Source organism: Mustela nigripes, chromosome 11 (genome assembly GCF_022355385.1).
Source record: "Mustela nigripes isolate SB6536 chromosome 11, MUSNIG.SB6536, whole genome shotgun sequence".
Taxonomy (NCBI): domain Eukaryota; kingdom Metazoa; phylum Chordata; class Mammalia; order Carnivora; family Mustelidae; genus Mustela; species Mustela nigripes.
The window spans coordinates 37,174,058-37,193,431 of NC_081567.1; the positions used below are offsets into that span (position 1 = coordinate 37,174,058).

The 19,374-nt window shown below is 51.9% G+C and overlaps 1 protein-coding gene across 2 annotated transcripts in view; it reads right to left on the minus strand.

Annotated features, from left to right (window-relative positions):
* Positions 1-19,374, minus strand: part of PDPK1 (3-phosphoinositide dependent protein kinase 1) — a 75,368-nt gene that overhangs the window by 22,581 nt on the left and 33,413 nt on the right. For both annotated transcript variants that reach the window (XM_059415607.1, XM_059415606.1), the window contains exons 3-7: positions 17,127-17,169; positions 16,730-16,867; positions 12,390-12,534; positions 11,288-11,385; positions 1,007-1,082 (exon numbers count right to left, since the gene is read on the minus strand). In XM_059415607.1, coding sequence (XP_059271590.1) covers positions 1,007-1,082; positions 11,288-11,385; positions 12,390-12,534; positions 16,730-16,867; positions 17,127-17,169 — 500 coding nt within the window. The remainder of the gene's footprint in view (positions 1-1,006; positions 1,083-11,287; positions 11,386-12,389; positions 12,535-16,729; positions 16,868-17,126; positions 17,170-19,374) is intronic.

Here is a 19,374-nt window from a genome sequence, read left to right on the forward strand (position 1 = left end):
AAGAACCCAGAGACGGCTAAGTGGCTCAGCCACCTTCATAGGCTCCCTATGGCTCTACCCCCCGGAGAGTCGTTAAAAAGCGGTCACGCTCAGCAACAGAGCCACCCCAGAACCACTTAGTCCTCTGCTGCCTCTGGCAGGGCTCCATCTCTCAGGGCAGCGGGTCCTTGCAGCCGGTCAGTTGCAAGGTCTCAAAGTGTCAGTACAGGACACTGACCATGCAGCTCTCGGGCAGCCCAAGTGAGCCCCCACCCCATGCCCCAGCAGCAAAGAGCCAGGGGGAAGCTCCAGCCACAGAACCTGTCATCCAAGACAGCTCTCCACACTGAGACCCCAGACTCTACTGCCCCCTCTCTGTCCTCCGTCTGCTTGGGCCCACGCAAGGCAGCTCGCCCAACGTCTCCCTGCTCCTAGCCATCAGCTGCCTCACCCCCTTCTCCCACGCTGTCCTGCTGACTCTTCACTCTCCAGACCTCTTTCTGTGAGCAGAACCTCACTTATGCACCTCTCAAGACTCAGGCCCTCAACCCAGGCCCATGCCAGTTCTAAGGACTGGATAGGGAAAGCCCGCACTGGCTGGGCCCTGGCAGTGAAACCAGCTCCAACCCTCCCACACGGGCTGCTTTCCCGGCCTGTCCCCACATTCCGAGGAGGCCAGTTTGCTCGAGCTGACCTGCCACCTGCCAGCGCCAGGGAGCACCAGCCGGAGGCAGCGCTCAGGATCCTGGGGCTCAGGGGAATGGCAATGACCACAGACCTCCTGGCCACATGTCTTCCCCACTGTATAGTTGCTCCTAAAGGAACAAGATCAAATCTCACAGCATCAAGCTGCAGTAGCCCCAGGAAGCGGAACACAGAACAACAGAGCAGCACACAGGTTATCCGAGAAAGATACCGACAAAGGTCGCAAGAGGCACTCTCGTAACTGTTAACTGTGCATGAAAAACAGACGCAACAGCTACTGTGGAGAACAGAAAACAGTATGGATCAAGTGAAAGCAAGTTACCTTTTACAGGCCGACTTCTCGGTGAGCAGCTCTGGAGACACGTACTGGGCTGTTCCTACAAACGAGTTGGCCCTGGCTGATGAGAAGAGGAGAAAGGAAGGACGGTCACACACTGAGACAAGCATTCCGCAGTGCTGCACCAAGGGCACTCACCCACCGGGACTCCCGGCTCGTTGGCAGGACTGTAGCTCTTGGGCACAGCACGAGTCCCCTGGAATCGGACTGTACACTCCCAAGCCCCTCCCCGGTCCAGGGCCCTCCCGTCAAACCCCCTTTCTTGGGGCTCTCTCCTCCAAGAGCTGGCTCAAAGGTCAACCACTCTGTGACACCAGCCCTGATAACCAGGGAAGTCCCTCCAGGCCACCCCGCCGCGCAGACACACCAGAGAGGCGTTCGCCCAGCCTCCCGTTACCTGGGAGCATCTTGAAGACAGGTGGCCAGTCTGTCTGGTTCACTATTGCACCTGTGGTGCCTAAAACAGCCCCAGACACACAGCAGGCACAGATGGGACACGTGCAGATGTGGGAACAGACCTGACCCCCTGAAGGCTACGCGTCCCTAACAGAGCCCACGGAGGTTAGGGGCAATGAGGGGAGTGAGACCCAGGAGCTCCAGCCAGGGAACCTTCTCCACACCCGCCGCTTCCAGTAGAAGAGGAGAACACCAGGGCTGGGGAACACCAGGTCTGCCAAGCTCGACGTACAGACCCCCAGGGTCAGTGACAGCAGGAGCCTCCGGACCTGTCCGACACACAACAGATGACGCAAACACCACCTGAGCCATCCCAGCACATTGGGTGTCCTCTGACATAGGGGGCAGTAAAGCTATTCTGCCTTTCCCTGTCACCGACAGACACAGGACCAGGGTTTCCATGGGACAGCTGCCCACTGTGTGAGCATTTCTGAAATGCTGTGTCACCTGCGACACCCGCCAGGAGACGCCCCCCATCACTTGCCGTGACATGCCATGCATGGTCTCCCACCCCAGCCCCATGTGAACAGCACATGCATGGAACAGCTGTGGGCAAGGCTTCAGCCCTGCTCGGGCAGGACCCCAGAGGAGACTACCTTTCCCAGCAGCAGGGTCCGGCTTGGCTCTGTCTCCTGTCCAGCACCCCGAGGCAGACGGGAGACCGAACCGCAGATTAACATCGTTTTGCTCCAGGCAAACAAGCCCCATGACTGAGCCTGACCCTCTAACAGATCAAACGGTCTTTCTTCTCAGTATCTTTAATAATCCCTGCTAGAAAGTAATTGTCCCTGAGGACACATTTTCCTGAACTGACCTGAGAAGTGAAACATCACAGCAACACACCTACCAGTGATCAGCCTCCAGCCTTCCAGGCCACAGCTGAAGCCAGGGACACAGGAGGCAGCAACCAGCCCCACGCAGGGCCCTGCCAGGTGGGCTTACTGACAAGTGTCCAAGCTTCTCTACTCAGGGTTCTCAGCGGGGGACAAAGAGGCCCCCGGGGGACATCTAGCCATGCGGGGAGACATTTCCTGCTGCCACAGCAGGGGCGTGAGGCAGCTCAGGTCACCTCATGGACAGACCCCATAGGGCTACAGACAGCAGGAGCACCCCAGCGCCACACGTCCCCAGGCCCTGGGTGGCCTCTGGGCAGCCTCCCTGGGACAGGGCTCTCCCACCCTCTGGAGGCAGAGCCGCAAACAGAACAGGTGGAGACAGCCCCGTTCTGGGACATTCTGGAGGACGGGGAGCTGGGGAAGGAGAAGAGCCAAACATCCCTTCATCGTCCCTGCTCGGCTGCGTGTCTACTGAGGCGGGGGAAGCAACCTTCTCCTCCTGCAATGACTGGAGACTCTGAACTGGGCACCTCAGCCTGGTCCTGACAGAGAAATGACTTGAGGTTACAGCTACCTGGGACAAACACAACAGACCCGTGTTTGGTAGGTCTGCAAAATTCTTGACCGTATATGGCTATAAATAACACAACATCTGAATTAAAATGCAAACAGAAACCAGGGCGCCCAGCCACAGCAATGCGGCACACGGCGTCTGGGCTGAGAGAGGCCGTGCATCCCCACTCATCACCCCCCTGGGGCAGCCTTGAAGCGTGGGGGCTCGCCGAGGGGGAGAGTCCCTGACTGCCGTCCAAGGCCTCTGAGGCAGATACCCAGGAGAAGACACAGACGGAGCCAGTGTGTTCCCTCTTCCCCACGTGTCCCCAGACGTGGTCTCTGTCTTCGTCAGCGCTCCAAGGGGCCATCCTGGGTACTGGGGCCCTGGGGTCAGCAGGAGCCCCTGGGGAAGAGCCACAGACGCTACCCTTCCTGCCTTACACCACGCCGCACCCCTCTCCCACCACGATGCCCACACCTGCCCCAAGAGCGAGAGGCTCACAGTCCCCCTGTGGGGATCCAGCCCTGTTGCCTCCTCGGGCCTGCTCTCCTCAACTCTCCCCGCAGCCAATCACTCTCCTGCGCAGGCTGCGGCTGCATCTGCATCCTGCCAGGACCCTGAGTGACACTGCCAGGAACGCTGAGGTGACTGAGAAGAGGGAAAAAGAACCTGAGAGCCAAAACCAAATGAAACCATTCAATGATGCAATGAATCAAAGAACTGGAAATGAAAACATGATGGCCTTCAAATCAGCAAAGATAAAAAAAGGAAATACACACCATCGGCAAGGATGTGAGAGGACACACACACCCAGTGCTACCGGTGGGAATATGGGAGGGTGTCGTTTTCAGGCGAGCAATTTTACAAAAAAGCACCAAAATCCACAGAGAACAAACTTGCCCTCTGAGCCAGCAGCTCAACTCCTGGCACCTCATCCTTACGGACAGATCCAGCACAGGCAGGAGACCGACATGGACCCTGGGAGCCCCACTCGGTAATTCATGGCCTCCACTGGGTGTCCATTCGGCACGGGAAGCATGCACTGCTTCCGCAATCTGTTTTTTTTTTTTTTTTTTAAGATTTTATTTATTTACCTGAGAGAGAATAAGAGCGCGCGAGAGCACAGAAGGTAAGGGAGAAGCAAACTTCCTGCTGATCAAGGAGCCCCACACGGGGCTTGATTCCAGAATCCTGGACCACCACCTGAGCTGAGAGTAGACGCCCAACCAACTGAGCCATCCAGGCACCCGAGATTCGTTTTTTTAATGCTATTATTAAAAAGTTCTAAAACTGTATTTTTGTATGGACAGATTTATGCATAATTAAATAAGTAATTCATAAGTAAATAAATAATTCAATAATTTTGCCTTTAAATAGCTACACGATACACCAAATATAGTCTAGAAGTCATACACCGCTCCCGCCCCAGCCCGTGACTGGGCTTTAAACAGTGAATCAGGATGTTATTAGGGCTGCGTGGTTGCTGCAGGCTCTCTGGGCCTGGCATGGCTTGTCTCCCATGACACCTGTGGCTTCCTCTCCCCCAGGAGCCCATGCATACCTTCGTAGAGGTGGGACTCCAAGTCCCCAGGAAGGTATGAAACCCACCCCCCAGGACAGGAGCTCTCTTGTTAGTCATGAGATGAAAGACTCCTCTGGCGTGTGGAAGAGAACAGGAATACCCTCAGAGTGATGTTCTAGAGGCATAAAATAAAACATGTAGGATGAGACAAAGGACGAAAATACCAAAATATTAAAGCAATGACCGTGAGATGTAACAGTATATGATTTTCTTTATCGATGTAACAACGAGATCTGGCAGGTCTAACAGAATTCTGAAGCCGGAATGGGCACATGTAACAGATCAAGAAAGTGACAGCCGAAGGGGCGCGTAGGGGGCGCAGTTGGTGGACTATGCTCTAGCTCCTGGTTTCAGCTCAGGTCATGATCTTGGGGTCGTGGGATGAGCTCAGCAGGGAAGCCGCTGGAGACTCTCTCTCCCTCTGTTCCTCCCCCAACTTGTGGGCGCTCTTTCTAGAATAAATAAGTCAATCTTAAAACAAACCAACCAACAGAAACCTGCGACAACTCTAAAGGAACAGAGGGACGCGTGTGACTGCCCTGGATGAGCGCAGGCACTTGCTGCCTGCCTTCACACCTTCACAGTCAAAGAAACGTTTCATTTCACGGAAAGTTTGGGGAAAATATACAACTTTTCCCTCTCAGCTTCACGGACAGCCAACTTTTCTGCATGACAACCAGGGTGAGAGCCGCAGAGAGACAACCTAGTTCCCTCCCCCCAGGCTCAGAGATGAACCAAAGGCCAAACTGCTCTACCAGTTAGAAAACCAGGCCTACAATCAACCACCGGCCGAAACGCAGCCGTTTGCATGCCACTGACCCACTGGAAGCAGGTGAGGGTAAGGAAGAGGGTCTTGGGCTGGGCTGCTGTGTGCACTCTGAAAGTGATTCAAAGAAACTGACCAGCATCTTGGGCCGTGGAGCACTCTGGCCACCACCCCGGACTCAGAAGTGCCAGGGACGAAGGAGAGACCTCAAGCGATGTTCCTGCGGTCAGAGAACACCTACACTCTCTTCAAAGCTGGCGGCGCAGGCTGCTGGTCTCTTACCCGTATGCCCACAAGTGAAGCGCAGCAAACATGCTCCGCAAACGGGCCACACTCTTGACCAAGGATGAGCGAACTGAGCATGGTGACGCGTGAGAAGGAGTCTGCACCGCCACCAAGTGGCGTTTATCCTGGGAGCACAAGAGTGGTTCAACGTATAAAAATCGATCAATATACTATGTGATATCAGCATAAAGGGAAAAAAAACCCCACACAATCATCTCAACAGACTCAGAAAAATGTTCTAACGAATATCTAACACTCTTTCACGACAAAAATACATCACAGAATAAAAACAGAAAGAACCTCCTCACCCTGATCAGGGTGTCCAGGAAAACCCCACGGCAGGAGTCCCACTCGATGATCAGATCAGGAACATGACAAGGACACCTGCACGGGCCCCGCCTGCTCCACATGGTCCTGGAGCTCCAACCACGGCAGGGAGGCAAGAAGAGTTAACAGGCATCCAGAGCAGAAAGGAAGAAAATGAAACTGTCTTGAATCACAGATGACTTGATCTTACATACACAAAGTTTTGAGGAATTCATTAAAAATGATCATAACTAAGAACGAAGTCCTGCCAGGCTACAGGACACAAGATCAGGACCCCCAAATCAAGTGTATTTCTGTATACTTGCAGTGAATAATCAAAAATGAAATTCAGAAAACAATTCCACTTACAAGAGCCTCAAAAATAAAATATTTAAGAATTTCCTAAAAACAGTGCAGAGCTTGAAGGCTGAAAACTATGAGAGGTTTTTGAAAGAAATGACAAGATGAATAAAAAGACCCCCTATGCCGAGGGACCAGAGGACTTAGTACTGCTGTGATGGTAACAGCCCCAGACAGCTCCCCCACATTCCCACCCCCATTGCAGGCCTTCGCTCAGCACAAGGCTTCCAGGCCCAGCAACACTGCAGGGAGTACCAGAATGCCACTCCGTCTAAAAACAATGTTCCCGGGTGAGGACCGACCACGTTCTATTTACCCATTTGCATGATCACCTAACGGACACGAGTTGTCTCCATGTTCTGGCTATCAGACAAAAGCTGCTCTCAACAGTCCTATACACCTTTTCTCCATAAACATGTTCTCTGCTCTCTTGAGTATGCGCCAGGTAGTACAACTGCTGAGTTACACGCTAACTATGGCTAACTGCCACCTGACTTTCCATAGGGACTGCACCATCTCACGTTCCCACCTGCAGGACACCAGGTTTGGGCTTCTCCACACCCATGCTAAGGTTTGTCATCACTGTTGGTCACTGTGATCACAGCCGTTCAAAAAGCAGTGGCTCAGTGTGCTTTTGATCTGCATTTCCCCAATTACCTTGAACATCTTTTCATGCATTTACTGGCATTTGTTTGTCTTCTTTGAAGAAACATCTATTCAAACCCTGTGCCCACTTTTAAATTTTTATTTCGTTTTATTTCTTAAGTTACGATATTTCATAAGTCCCTTAAGATATATAATTTGGCAATATTTTTTTCACTTTCTCAATGGTAACACAGCACAAAAGTTTCCCAACTGGACGCAGCTATTTCTCTTCTGTCGCTCATGCCTCAGATGGTGTATCTAAGAACCACTCCCCACCGATCCTGAGGTCATGGAGATTTACACCTATGCTTCCTTTCAAAAGTTTCAGTTTCTGCATTCTATATTCACATTTCTGCTCTACCCATGTTTAACTTCGGAGTTAGCTTCTGTGCATATGGTGTGAGGAAGGGGTAAGTCATGTTTTTGAAGAACTGGTCAACGCTGAAGGATGACAGCGAACCAGTTCAAGGTTGTCGTAAAGGGCAAATAAAGGGGAAAGGAAAGCAAGCACTTATCCTGTTTTGTCTCTGTAGTTAATACCACCATAGCTAACCAAACAGTTACTATGGGGAAGTTGTTCTTTAAAGAATTCCAGCCCATGAATGAAAGAATTAGACTGTGATCATTCTGCATTCTCTAGAGAATTAATGGATCTAGGCCATTATGGCTAAAAAGGGCTGCTGACATCACAGGGAGAGATGACAAGGTGTTATGAGTGTCCTAATGGAGAACACACCCCAGCCTCTGGTGTGGGAGGACAGAATCTTCATGTGATCTCAAGGGGCCAGATCCAACTTCCCATTTCCAGCACACAGAGGAGACAGGAGCATTGTTACAGGACTCCGCAGAGGTGCAATCAGGAAACTCTGTAAGACAAATGACCTGCTTTCTTCAACAGACTACAAGGGAAAAAATAAAGAATGAAAAAGAAATTTAAGAAACAAATCAACTAGGCCCACTGTGGAGCTTTATTTAAATCCTGATTCAAGCAGACAACCACCAAAAAATCCTGATGTAGAATTATGACACCTGGAAATCTAACACAGTATCCTGGGATATAAAACAAATACTGTAGTTTCTCATTATGAAAATAGTTTGCTGTTGCAGTTCATATATATATATATATATATATATATATATATATATATATATATATATAATTTATTTAAATTTATTTGACAGAGAGAAACATAGTGAGAGAGGGAACACAAGCAGGGGGAGAGGGAGAGGGAGAAGCAGGCTTCCCACCCAGCAAGGAGCCCAATGCGGGACTTGATCTCAGAACCCCAGGATCATGTTTAAGTGGGTTAAATGATCATGATCAGTGGGTTAAGACAGAGGCTTAACCCACTGAGCCGCCCAGCCACCCCTGCAGTTATACTTTTTAAAAGAGACTTTATAGGAGCACCTGGGCGGCTCAGTGGGTTAAACCTCTGCCTTCAGCTCAGGTCATGGTCTCAGGGTCCTGTGATTGAGCCCCACATTGGGCTCTCTGCTCAGCAGGGAGCCTGCTTTCCCCTCTTTCTCTGCCTGCCGCTCTGCTTACTTGTGATCTCTGCCAAATATATAAAATCTTTAAAAAAAAAAAAAAAGAAAAGAAACTTTATACTTTAGTGATAAATACTAAAATATTTAGTGGGAAAACTAATCGATGGTGGAAATCAGTCAAAAGCATGCTCTGAATTTTACAAAAAGCAACTACTCTCATGTATCACAGCTATGACTAAATAAACACCAATACTGAGAAGACCAGAGTAAACCATTTCTCAATATAAAGAGCTGTACCTGGGGGGTCTAAATATAAGAACCTGACTCTGTCCTCCAACATGTGAAGTTGGCTTTGGGGTGGGTGTAGATGTCCTGCTCACGCACACTGGGGGCAAGGCAGAGGCGCTTGGCCAGGGTCCAGAGTCCATAGCACAAGGCAGAGGTGGTCAATATTGGTCTGAGGGTCTGGAATATGGCCATCCATGGAAGGTACAGCTGGAGTGAGTGACAGAAGGGACTTCAGCTCCGCAGTCTCCCTCCCCACCCCTCACGGCCCCTCTCCCATCACCAGCCAGCCCTCCCCTCCTGTTTAGTGAATGGAACTTCCACATCTGGCTGCATACCAAAAAGGCCTACATGGCTCAAGACACATGTTTCTAGACACAAACCCTAACTCTGAACCTCTGTGGCATCCTAAGCTCCGCAAACGTCTTACAAAGAGGGCAAAGACCAGGGCCAGGGCCACGGCCACGGACAAGGGGCTTACTGGCTTACTCTGCGTGATTAAGCTGTCCCCACTCGGACAGTCTGGGACCCTTGTTAGGGTAGGTTAGAAGTCAAAGTCCTCTGTGCCAGGAAGTCTTCCACGGTCCCACATACCTTCTTCCACAGCTGGCTGCTGCTTCCTATCTCTGCCTCTCACAGCCACAGGGCCACGCGACTCCACAGGAAGCAGTGAGAGACACAGGCACAACCTGTGTCTGTCTGGGAAGACAGACAACCTGCCTCTTGCAGGAGGATGCAACAAGCTCACGTGCACAGCACAGCTAAGGAGCCTGGACCATGTTCCCACTGACACCTGCTTTCTGCAAGCTTAAGATGTCCTCAGGAATCCATCTCTGCATGAAAGGTAAAAGCTAATGCAAGAATAAATTCTAAGATTCTGAACTACTTCAAACAGAAAGTGACAGCAAGTCAGTATAATGAATCCTTCGTGTAATTATACATGTTTTTCCCTCTTTCTCTAAGGAGGAAAAAAAAAAAGCCAACTCCTCCGTATATATGAGCTCTCCCTGGTTTACAGTGTAAGCACTTTCAGACTTCTCCTAGAAAAAAAAATATGCAGGTATATTTCACTATTTCACCCAGGCATTTACATTCTTCAATTTTCTAAACGACTACAAGGCAGCAAGACTAGCTTGTGCCAAGTATCAGATTCTAAAGAGAATGTGAAGGGCGGGGGGAATGGCCAGAGTAGACCCGTGAGGGGGCTGGCTTCTGAGGCTTACTGGGGGGGCCCACAGGAAGTCACAGACAACATGACAAGAACAGGACCACGGCATTTCCTATTCAGTTCGCCCGGGTCAGGGGCAACACTTACAGCTACCGGTTACACCATACCCACAGAAACTCAGCTGCCGGCCATCTCTATGTGACTCTGCAGTAGGAACGAGTCCAAACGATCAAGGTTTCAGGGCATCTCACAAGTGCCCACAGGACACTTGTGAGGAAAGGGAGCCGCAAAAGGTGGGCAAGTGGCACCAGGATTGAAATTTGTTGAGAAATAAGCATGTCTTCCTTGATTGCAAGTTTTGTTTTGGGCCCCAACGGGTGGTGCCCTAGGAGTCCCAGAGAAGTGCCCAAATCCCAGACACCGTCTTGGCGACTCAGTGAGTATCTGCACAACAGGAAGGCACCAACTGGGTCCCCACATCAACACTGCGAGTGAAAACATGGGGCTGCGAGAGCACCCGGGAAGCAAAGATAAGGCACCCTGCGGAGAACTCAGAGGCCCAGCCAGGTGCAGCCGGAGGAGGGGACCCCAGACACCAGCCTGCCAGCCACCTGGGAGCGTACACTCCCCGAAGAGGCCTCCGTTCAACCTGAGGCAGAGCAGGCTGCCCGGCTGAGCTAGAGGGCTCTCCCGCTGGCACGTGGGGCTCACGGCTCCCCTCTTCCGCAGGAGGGCAGCTCGAGCAAGCTGGGTGCTTCCACCGGAAAGCCCAGTCCTTCTCACGGGTCCCCACAGGACCTGGCAGAGGCAAGCACATTGCCCAGCCCTTCAGGCCAGACTCAGAGTAACTCTGTTGCGGACACTTGTCCTGACTCAAGGTTCATTTTCAAGGTCCCTTATTAATTTCAAGGTCCTGGCTGACTAGCCAGGGCACCCCAAGGCACTCTTGTGGCCCACTTTACAGTTAGTCACTCCTCAGGCGATGGAGCGGTCATGATGCATAAACCAACACCAGAAATTACCCTAATGGAACAGTGATAGGAGGGTTTGTAATTATAAACATGCACCTGAGGAGGTTAGACTTCAGCCCCCATGTGTTCTGTGACTTCACAGAACCTTGCTCTGACCAGTGTGCTGGATCAACTACACAGAGGAGACGGGGAGACAGTGGGGGCCGACAGCGGGCACTGGGATACTGGGCAGTGCTCTCTCCCCATTACAACCAACAGTCCCAACGCAGAGGGCTGGGAGCGGACTCCATTGACCCCACACTCCCACGGCAGAACTCCAGGAACGCATGTGGCACCTGGCATCCCTCCACCCAGCAGACCAGGCGCCCACTGCCCAGGCCTTCAGGCAGAGCCACCACGGAAGCCAGGGCCTGCCCCATGAAGGCTTAAGTGTGTATAACAGCAGGGGTGTGGCAAGCACGTCATGGACAGTGAATACAATGCCATTCGACGCATTTCTGAGAAGGTGTTTTCGATCTGGAACACTGAGCTGGGACGTGCTGGGAAGAGGGCACTCACACACCTTGTTTACTCTCTGGGGATAGCACTTTTGCTGTTCCAAAATCCGTGATCTGGATGTGCATATCCTCATTCAACAAAATGTTTTCTGGCTTCAGGTCCCTGTAAAAGCAGATTTGGTCCATCTGAGATGAAATATTTCAATAGCAATGTTATCACAAACACTAAATTTGCTGAAAACAAATGAGCTGATTAAATACTTCTAATCTTTACGGACTAACAACCAAGAATGAGAGTCTACAAAGTTCACACTGAGCAAATACCAGTTGCATCTAATGGGTTTGTTCCCAACACGTCACTTCAGAAATGCATCTGTCATTTTCTTTCTTTTTCTTTTTTTTATAAACATATAATGTATTTTTATCCCCAGGGGTACAGGTCTGTGAATTGCCGCATCTGTCATTTTCAATACACTTTTTGGTAAAACTGTATTCCAGAATTTTTAACCCATAAAAGGCAGATCTTGGGAACCTGTTGTGGTCAGGTAATCATTTTACAGTATATATAAATCAGCCACCACGTTGTTCACCTTTGACTTACACAGTGGTAAGTGTTCACCGTTTCTTGATAAAACCAGAAAACAGGATTAAAATATTAAATTTTGTGGGGTGCCTGGGTGGCTCAGTGGGTTAAAGCCTCTGTCTTCAGCTCAGATCGTGATCCCAGGATCCTGGGATTGAGTCCCGCATCAGGCTCCCTGTTCAGCGGGGAGTCTGCTTCCCCCCATCCTCTGTCTACTTGTCAGTCTGTCAAATAAATAAATATTTTAAAAAGTCTTAAAATGTTAGATTTTGTTATGTGTATTTTGCCACAAAAACCATCTATAACAGGAACAAGAGAAAGAGAGCTCGTACGAACACTTTCGATTTGACAAAATCAGACAGTCAAGGAGACGGAGATCAGAAACGAGCACACACACGAGCTCCAAGGTGGAATGGACAGCACCAGTTGGGACGGCCAAGGGTGCCACCGGCAGCCAGCGTCACCCGGCTCTGGGAGGCCCCCTGAGTCTCAGCACCGGGTGACGTCAGCTTCTCCTCAGTTCCTACCAGGAGGACTCCCATCCCTCCAGGCACCCCCGCAGAGCTGAGCCAGAGGCCTGGTACCTGTGAATGATGCCCTTGCCATGCAAGTACTCCAGAGCTGACACCATCTCGGCCGTGTAAAACCGGGTGCATGTCTCATCGAATGAGCCAATTTTGCGAATGTATTTAAGTAGTTCTCCATTTTTGGCATAACTAAGACCAAAGTCTAAATGTTGCATCGTTAAGGAAGAGTACAAAAGTCATTTTTTTTAAACTAACCTTACAGCCCCATAGGAATATTTTTAATTAATGAAAACTGAAGGTACCCGTGTCCCGAGACAGCAGTCCCGCTTCAAGTCAGGCCCTGTTGTGATCACACCCACAGCTGCTGGGGCTGATAGGACGCCCTGGCCCCAGCCCCAGGCCCAGGCCCCAGCCCCAGGCCCAGGCCCCAGCATGGGTTTCTCCCTGAGAACACAATGACACACACTCCACGGCCCGACTGCTCCTTCTGGACCCCACCCTCTCCAGAAGGTGACGGGCTCAGGAAAGCGAAGCCACTGGAGCGGAGTGGCCAGAGCCTGTGGCCCACGTGCCTCTTGGCAGGCTTCAGCAAGGAGAAGGGGGGCCCCATCCTAATTCAGCCTCCAAACCTGCACCACGGTGGGCTCAGAGCATTTACTGAGCACCAACCACATTCACAGTGTGCTAAGAGTTTACTCACATAAAGGTTTCTCAAATGCAAGCTCCTGTCCAAGTACGAAGTAACAAGTCTTGTAAGAGAGCTGCCATTTTATTATCTTCTCAATTTTATCAACAGGAGAAACAGAGACGTTTTTCCCATTCACACTGTGGTGTGATCTGCTTCCATTCTCCCTTCCCAGAAGGATTATAGGCTGGAACAGTAACACAGCCCATACACCAGCTTCCTCTTAGAAGCTCCGAACATGTGCACCTATAAACGGAACCGTGCAGGCTGACTTCACAGCTCCCTAGCTGCCAGGGCCACAGCGACAGGAGTCTTCATTGCCCTAGCTAGTGGCTCTGAGGCAGGAAGGGGTGGCCCACGCTCGAGATCTTCACCAGGGCACTGTGGGCTCCCATCGAGGACAGTCTGATGCTGCAGGGCCATGAGGACAAGCCCAGGATGGAAGGGACCAGCGAGCAAAACTGCCTAAACCTGTCCCTGATTCAGCCCCAACCATGACCACCCACGCCCTTCCAACCAGGACAACAGGAACCTGAAGGAGGGAATGCAAAGGGTCCCAGCCAGACCCCTTCACAGCTCACCCTGCTGGCTCCTCTCCAGGAAAGGCTGGTGTCCATGGCCCCCTCGGCAGTGGCCCCACCTGGACTGGCCACTAGCCTGAGCACTCAGGAGTGCCAAGGAGCCTGCAGCAGACCCAAGAGGCTCGCCTCCATGCAGGGACAGCGCCTCTCTGAGCTTCACGTGGTTTGCCCCTTTCTGACCGCTTCTGGAGTTCCTGCTTCCTGGGTGAAGGACACTTCTAGTTCTTCACTCAGCTTGAGGCTAAAGCAACCAAAGGTTCTGAATATAACAACTGTTGAGGGTCCTGGCTCCAAGCCCACATTGTCTCCAACCACACACCTGCCTCATCCCCGCATCTCTCGCACCGCCTGGGTCCGCCTCATAGCCCAGAAAATTTTCCCCTCCCTTGGCACAGCCAGTGGCCCAGGACAGCAAGGAGGAAGCTGCTCTCTCCCAGGAAGTGGGTGAATTCCCGGAAGGATGTCACAGACCAGGCCTGTGACATAGCCCGGTAAGCTAAACCCCTGTGACAGAGCCCTGGCAAAGGGACCTGGCCCAGAGAGGGTAAGCAACTGACTCAGGGTCATGAAGCCAGGAGGGACAGAACTGGAGCCCAGCCTCCTAAGGTTTAGAGCACTACTCCTGTCCCCGAGCCGCAAGAGGAGACACACGATGATACGCAGTCAGTCCAGACAGCCTCACAGGTGAGAGAGACACTGAGCAGCCTCGAAGAAGACTCTTCAGTGTCCTTGGGGAGCCATAAGCAGCGACGGCAGAGTGGTGGGGACACGGCTGATGCTGGAGCCAGGCAGAAGCACACGTTCTCTAACCCTGAACAAACCAGGCAGGACCCTCTGCCCTACATGCCAGTGGCTATGACACCCCTTGACTGCTCCCCCATGAGGGCGGAACCACTGGGCAAAACGCACCACAGGTGTTGCCAGGACCTCCTCAGCTCTCTCTCCTGAAACTCCCTTCCCACCCTGAAACAACCTGTAGGGGGGCCATTCCACAGGGGAGACCCAGGGCCCAGGGGCTTGGCCACTCCACAACCCCCGGCTGGCCGCCAAGCAACCCACACTGGAAACCGACCAGCCCTGCGCCCCCCAGGTCTGTCCTCTCCACTCATGGGCAACGCCCTGCCCCCTATGTGCCGGTCCCTGTGTCAGGGTGACTCGGGCTCAGGCCTCAGAACTTTTCCCTGCTGAGGGCCCGCCCTCCAGTGGCCAGCCAGCCTGCTGATGCCCCCTGCCCCCAGCCCTCAGTTCGCACACTGCCCTGACTCCTGACCCAGCAGCAGTCAGCACCCACAGATGCATCAAACGCCAACCCCACACACACCTCCAGCCTGGTCTCACCCTCAGTCTCTTCTGGCTCGCTCCCAGCACCCCCGGGCACCCCAGCCTGAGGCCCCACACCCAGGAGCCAGGCTGACTGTACCGCCCCTTGCCCAGCCCCCTCACAGGAGCCTTCAGGGTGGCACCAGCCACGATCACAGCAAATGGCTGCTCTGCTCTAGCCCCTCCCGGCTCCTGGCGCACTTAGAAAAAAATCCGTAATTCTTATCAGGCGTCTAGGGGAGGAGAAGCTGGCCCCTGACCAGCCTGTCACTCCAGCTTCTAGCCCTCACTCTACCCAGGTCTCTGGCCAAAGTCCATGTCCCTGCAGACCACCAAGCTACGAGAACAGCACTCTCCTTCACCCTCTTACCTGCCCTCACTGCCCTGGCTCCCTCAAGTCTACTGCACAGGCACTGACAGTCTGGGTGTGTCTAACTGCTCCTGGGTACGCAGACTCCATGACAGCCAAGCCTTCTTCACCTTTTCACCAGCATACCCCCATTGCCGGGCACTCAGCAAGTACTTCTCAGTCAGCGAAAGGACAAATTCGGCCGACAGCTGAAGGAGCCAGAAAATGGTGCTGGGGCCGGGGCGGGAGAGGGAACGGGAAGAAGCAAAGTTCTAAACGAGAAGAATCTGTGTAGAAAGAGACAGGGGAAAGCCTGGGGAAGGGGGGCAAGCCAAGCCCTTACGGGGACTGGCTCTGTAGGAGTAGGGCACAAGCTGAGGACACGTGAGGGCAAGAGGGACAGAATTAAGGAGTCGAGGCCTGAACAAGCCCTGAGGCAACTCCACATGACAGCTGACCTCTCGGTGCAGCAGAAACCAGAAGAGCATCTACTGGAACTGGGGACAGAGTCACGAGGGCACAGAGGGGCTGGGCAAGTCCTGGTTAGGAAAAATGACAGGAAAGGGTTGTGAAACGAGGAGAAACTGGATAGCTAGGCCATACAATGGGCAGGCCCTGGGATGAGTGAGACAACACAGTGTGGTCTACCCTGGAGACCAGAGTACCCTGTCTGCCCTGCTCCCTAAGCAAAGATAAAAGAGGGGGAAAAATCACTACTCCAGGGGTTAGGGGAGAAATCAGGGAGCAGAAGAGGCCCTCAGAAGAAGCAATCAGTGGTGTGTGACAGCCTTGCTGGAGTGCCAGAGGCACTGGGTGACCAGAGCCATGCACAGGCAGAGAGCAAACTGAGGTGGGAGCCACGGGGAGGATGGAGGGCAGGAAAGAGGGAGGGAGGCTGGATGGTCTGGGGAGGAGAGCGTTCTGGGTACTGTGGGAAAGACTCTGGACTCCTGTGGGTGGCTCCCTGGACTTCTCACTTGGGGGCGACGCCTGATAAAGCTGTCCCTTCAAACAGACCCCATACCCCTGGGCCAAAGAGAGCAGAGAAGGGCCCTGAGCACCCAAGATCCTTTTCCCTCCCTCACTGCCCTGCTTTGATCGGAGGACCTGACATCTGATGGATATCCCAAGGACACCAGTTAGAGGAGGAAGGAATGCCTCTGAATAAATGTCTAGCAGTCACAGGGTTAAAAATCCTAAAATCCTTTAGATTGTTTATGAACAAAAAACCTCAGAAAGGTTTGTGATGTTTTCTTTTGAAGTAACATTCTACTTCAGTGAACACCAGCAATCCCAGGGGCTCCCAAAGCAAAGTGATGTGAATTCATCCGCATTGAGAATATGCCACCCTGTCCTTTCCGGGAAAGAAACGACTTGTGAACATACACAGAGGGGCCATGACTCCAAAACCATACGGGGTAACTGGTGTGACTTCAGAAGCCTCTGACTGTTCAAAGGATACATAGCTTTTCATCATCCTGAAATGTGAAGTAAAGTTTAACAAAGAACGGGTGATCCAGGCGTGACATCACGTCTCTCTCTCTGGTTACATACGGGACCTTGTTCTCTTTGATAATGTGACGTTTCTCTAGAATTTTAACTTAAAGTAAGAGAGAAGCAAGTTACTACGATTGATAATGGCTTAAGAAAATATACTAAAAACAAAACTCATCAAAGTAACTGATACAAATCAAAGTTTTTCACAAAACCTACCCACCCAGTTTGTGTTCTCTAAGACCACCAGCATCCCACCCCTGAAATCAGCACAGAGCCTCCAGGTGCTGGGAGGCCGGGCTGCCGCGCGCTGGCACACGCCCTCGCCTGCACCCCGGACGCACAGCCCCGGGGTCAGTACTTACTAGCATATTCCCTTGAGGTTGCCAGTTCTCGGGCCAGGACAACCTGGTTTGGGAAGAAAAGAGGGAAAAAGAAGAGAAAAAACACTCAGTATAACCCGGGCATCAACTCTCACAGGTAACCTTGAGGCTAACCTGCCCCCACCATTAAATTACATTTAAATATTAGAAATTATGTTAAAACATATTGGTCCTGTGCTAAAAATCTGGCTGGATGTTAACGATGAAGTTACTGTGTTCTAATAAACAGCAAATGCACAGATCAGTCAGGGTCCTCAGAAGGCTTTCTGTCTCTGCTCCTGCTGAGTTCCCAGGGCGCAGTGACGTATGCATTCAGGAATATCCGGGACTAACGTCACCCCCACAAACAGAGACAGAAACAGCAAATAATAGCCCAGATGGGTCCTGGGAACGCCTTCAAAAAATAACTTTTAGAATATGTTCTCAGTGTATGTTCACTGTGATAAGCTGTCCTGAATTTGGGCTTTTACAAAGAACTGTGACCACACATTTCAGTGGGTCCTGCACTCGGGGACGGTAAACCCTGTCCCTGCTGTCAAGGGCCCAGGAAACCAAGGCCCATGAGGCCCACGGAGAGTGCCCCCTGCACAGCGCGCCTCCTACCCAGGATGCAATCCCACACCTGGCAGGCTTTCTCGGCCGCACACCTAAGGCCTATAGTCACACTCCACCTTGCAAACAGAGAGCCAACAGGGCACAGCACAATGTGGAAAAGAGATTTCTACACAAGCAACCTTTGGCACAAGTTGCCACCAATTTCCACAGGCCTGATGAGGTCCGTTGGCCAGGAAGCTGGGGCACCCGATCCACCACAGCCAGCTGAGGCGGATGACGCCCCCCAAGACACCTGCAGGAAGGATGGTCCGAAGACCAGAGTGCAGATGGAAACCTGTCCGAATCCTGGGGGATCGCTGGGCCTCCCCTCAGGGAACACCTTCGGAGGCCGGACTCATCGAATTACAGAATTCTCCAACAGACTCACCAGAAGCTATCTGGGGAAAACACTGTGTGAAATGACCTGCAATGATTAAGAAGAATGGGTTTGGATTGTATGTGCTCAAAGGGAAAGATCTCAGAGATCTTGCCAAAGGAATGCACTGTGTGGGCTGTTCTGAAGCACTGGGGCATGTGTTTATGAAATGTGAAGTTTCTTCACAGGAGCATGTGCTAGCTACAAGGAAGGCGGAAAGAGGAAGAAAGAAGCATCAGAAAGCACTAGTACTTAACGAGATCTTCTCTGAAGTCGGCACTTAAGGAAATCTCTCTTGTGTGAATTCAACATTTCACGTGCAGGTTTCCCTATGGGCACAGGGCAGGGAGTATCCCTCTTCCAGGGAAAAAGGCATGACGCACCCCTCTGTCACTGTGGAGCCAACAGCAGAGCTCATCGGGACGTCAACATCATCCCCAGGGGGCCAGGCAGCAGCAGGCTGGGCCTCCACACTCTCCGGGGCCAGGCTTGGCTAAGTGCAGATCCTGCTCAGGCTGGGAACAGCCGCTTGTCCTCCCCACTCCCCTAGAAATCTAATTTTAAGTGGTCTCTATTTCCGGAGCGATGAGGAAGACCTGAGGGTAGCGCATATCATCTGAGGCCCAGAGCATCGGGACTATACACAGCGCCAGGAAGGAGCCTGCAGTTCCCGGTGCTCCTCCCGGGCACCCGGCTTCGGAAGGCGCAGGGAGACAAGCATCACAGCTGGGCCCTTCCAACATCAGGACTGCATCATCCAAAATGGGCGGGGCCTACTTTTATCTGCTGTGCAGACCCACAGACAAGGGGGAGTTTCATAAATAAGTCCTCATTTGTGAGTCGAGGTAAATGTCCATGAAGCAGAACTGAGAGAGGGAGAACGCTGCTTCTTTTGCTGGACTCTTCAGTAACTGTGCAGAACAGCCAAGGTTCTTTTCAGAATAGTTTCTTCTTTCTGAGAAGATCTGTGAGTACCAGAACAACTGGGGACTATCCTCATAGTTGAAGACTATTATCACGTGGGCACAACTGTTTCGTAATTTAAACAGAAACAGCCAATAAAAAAATCTAAATTTAAGGGGCGCCTGGGTAGCTCAGTGGGTTAAGCCGCTGCCTTCGGCTCAGGTCATGATCTCAGGGTCCTGGGATCGAGTCCCACATCGGGCTCTCTGCTCAGCAGGGGGCCTGCTTCCCTTCCTCTCTCTGTGATCTCTTCTCTTCCTCTCTCCTACTGTGATCTCTCTCTGTCAAATAAATAAA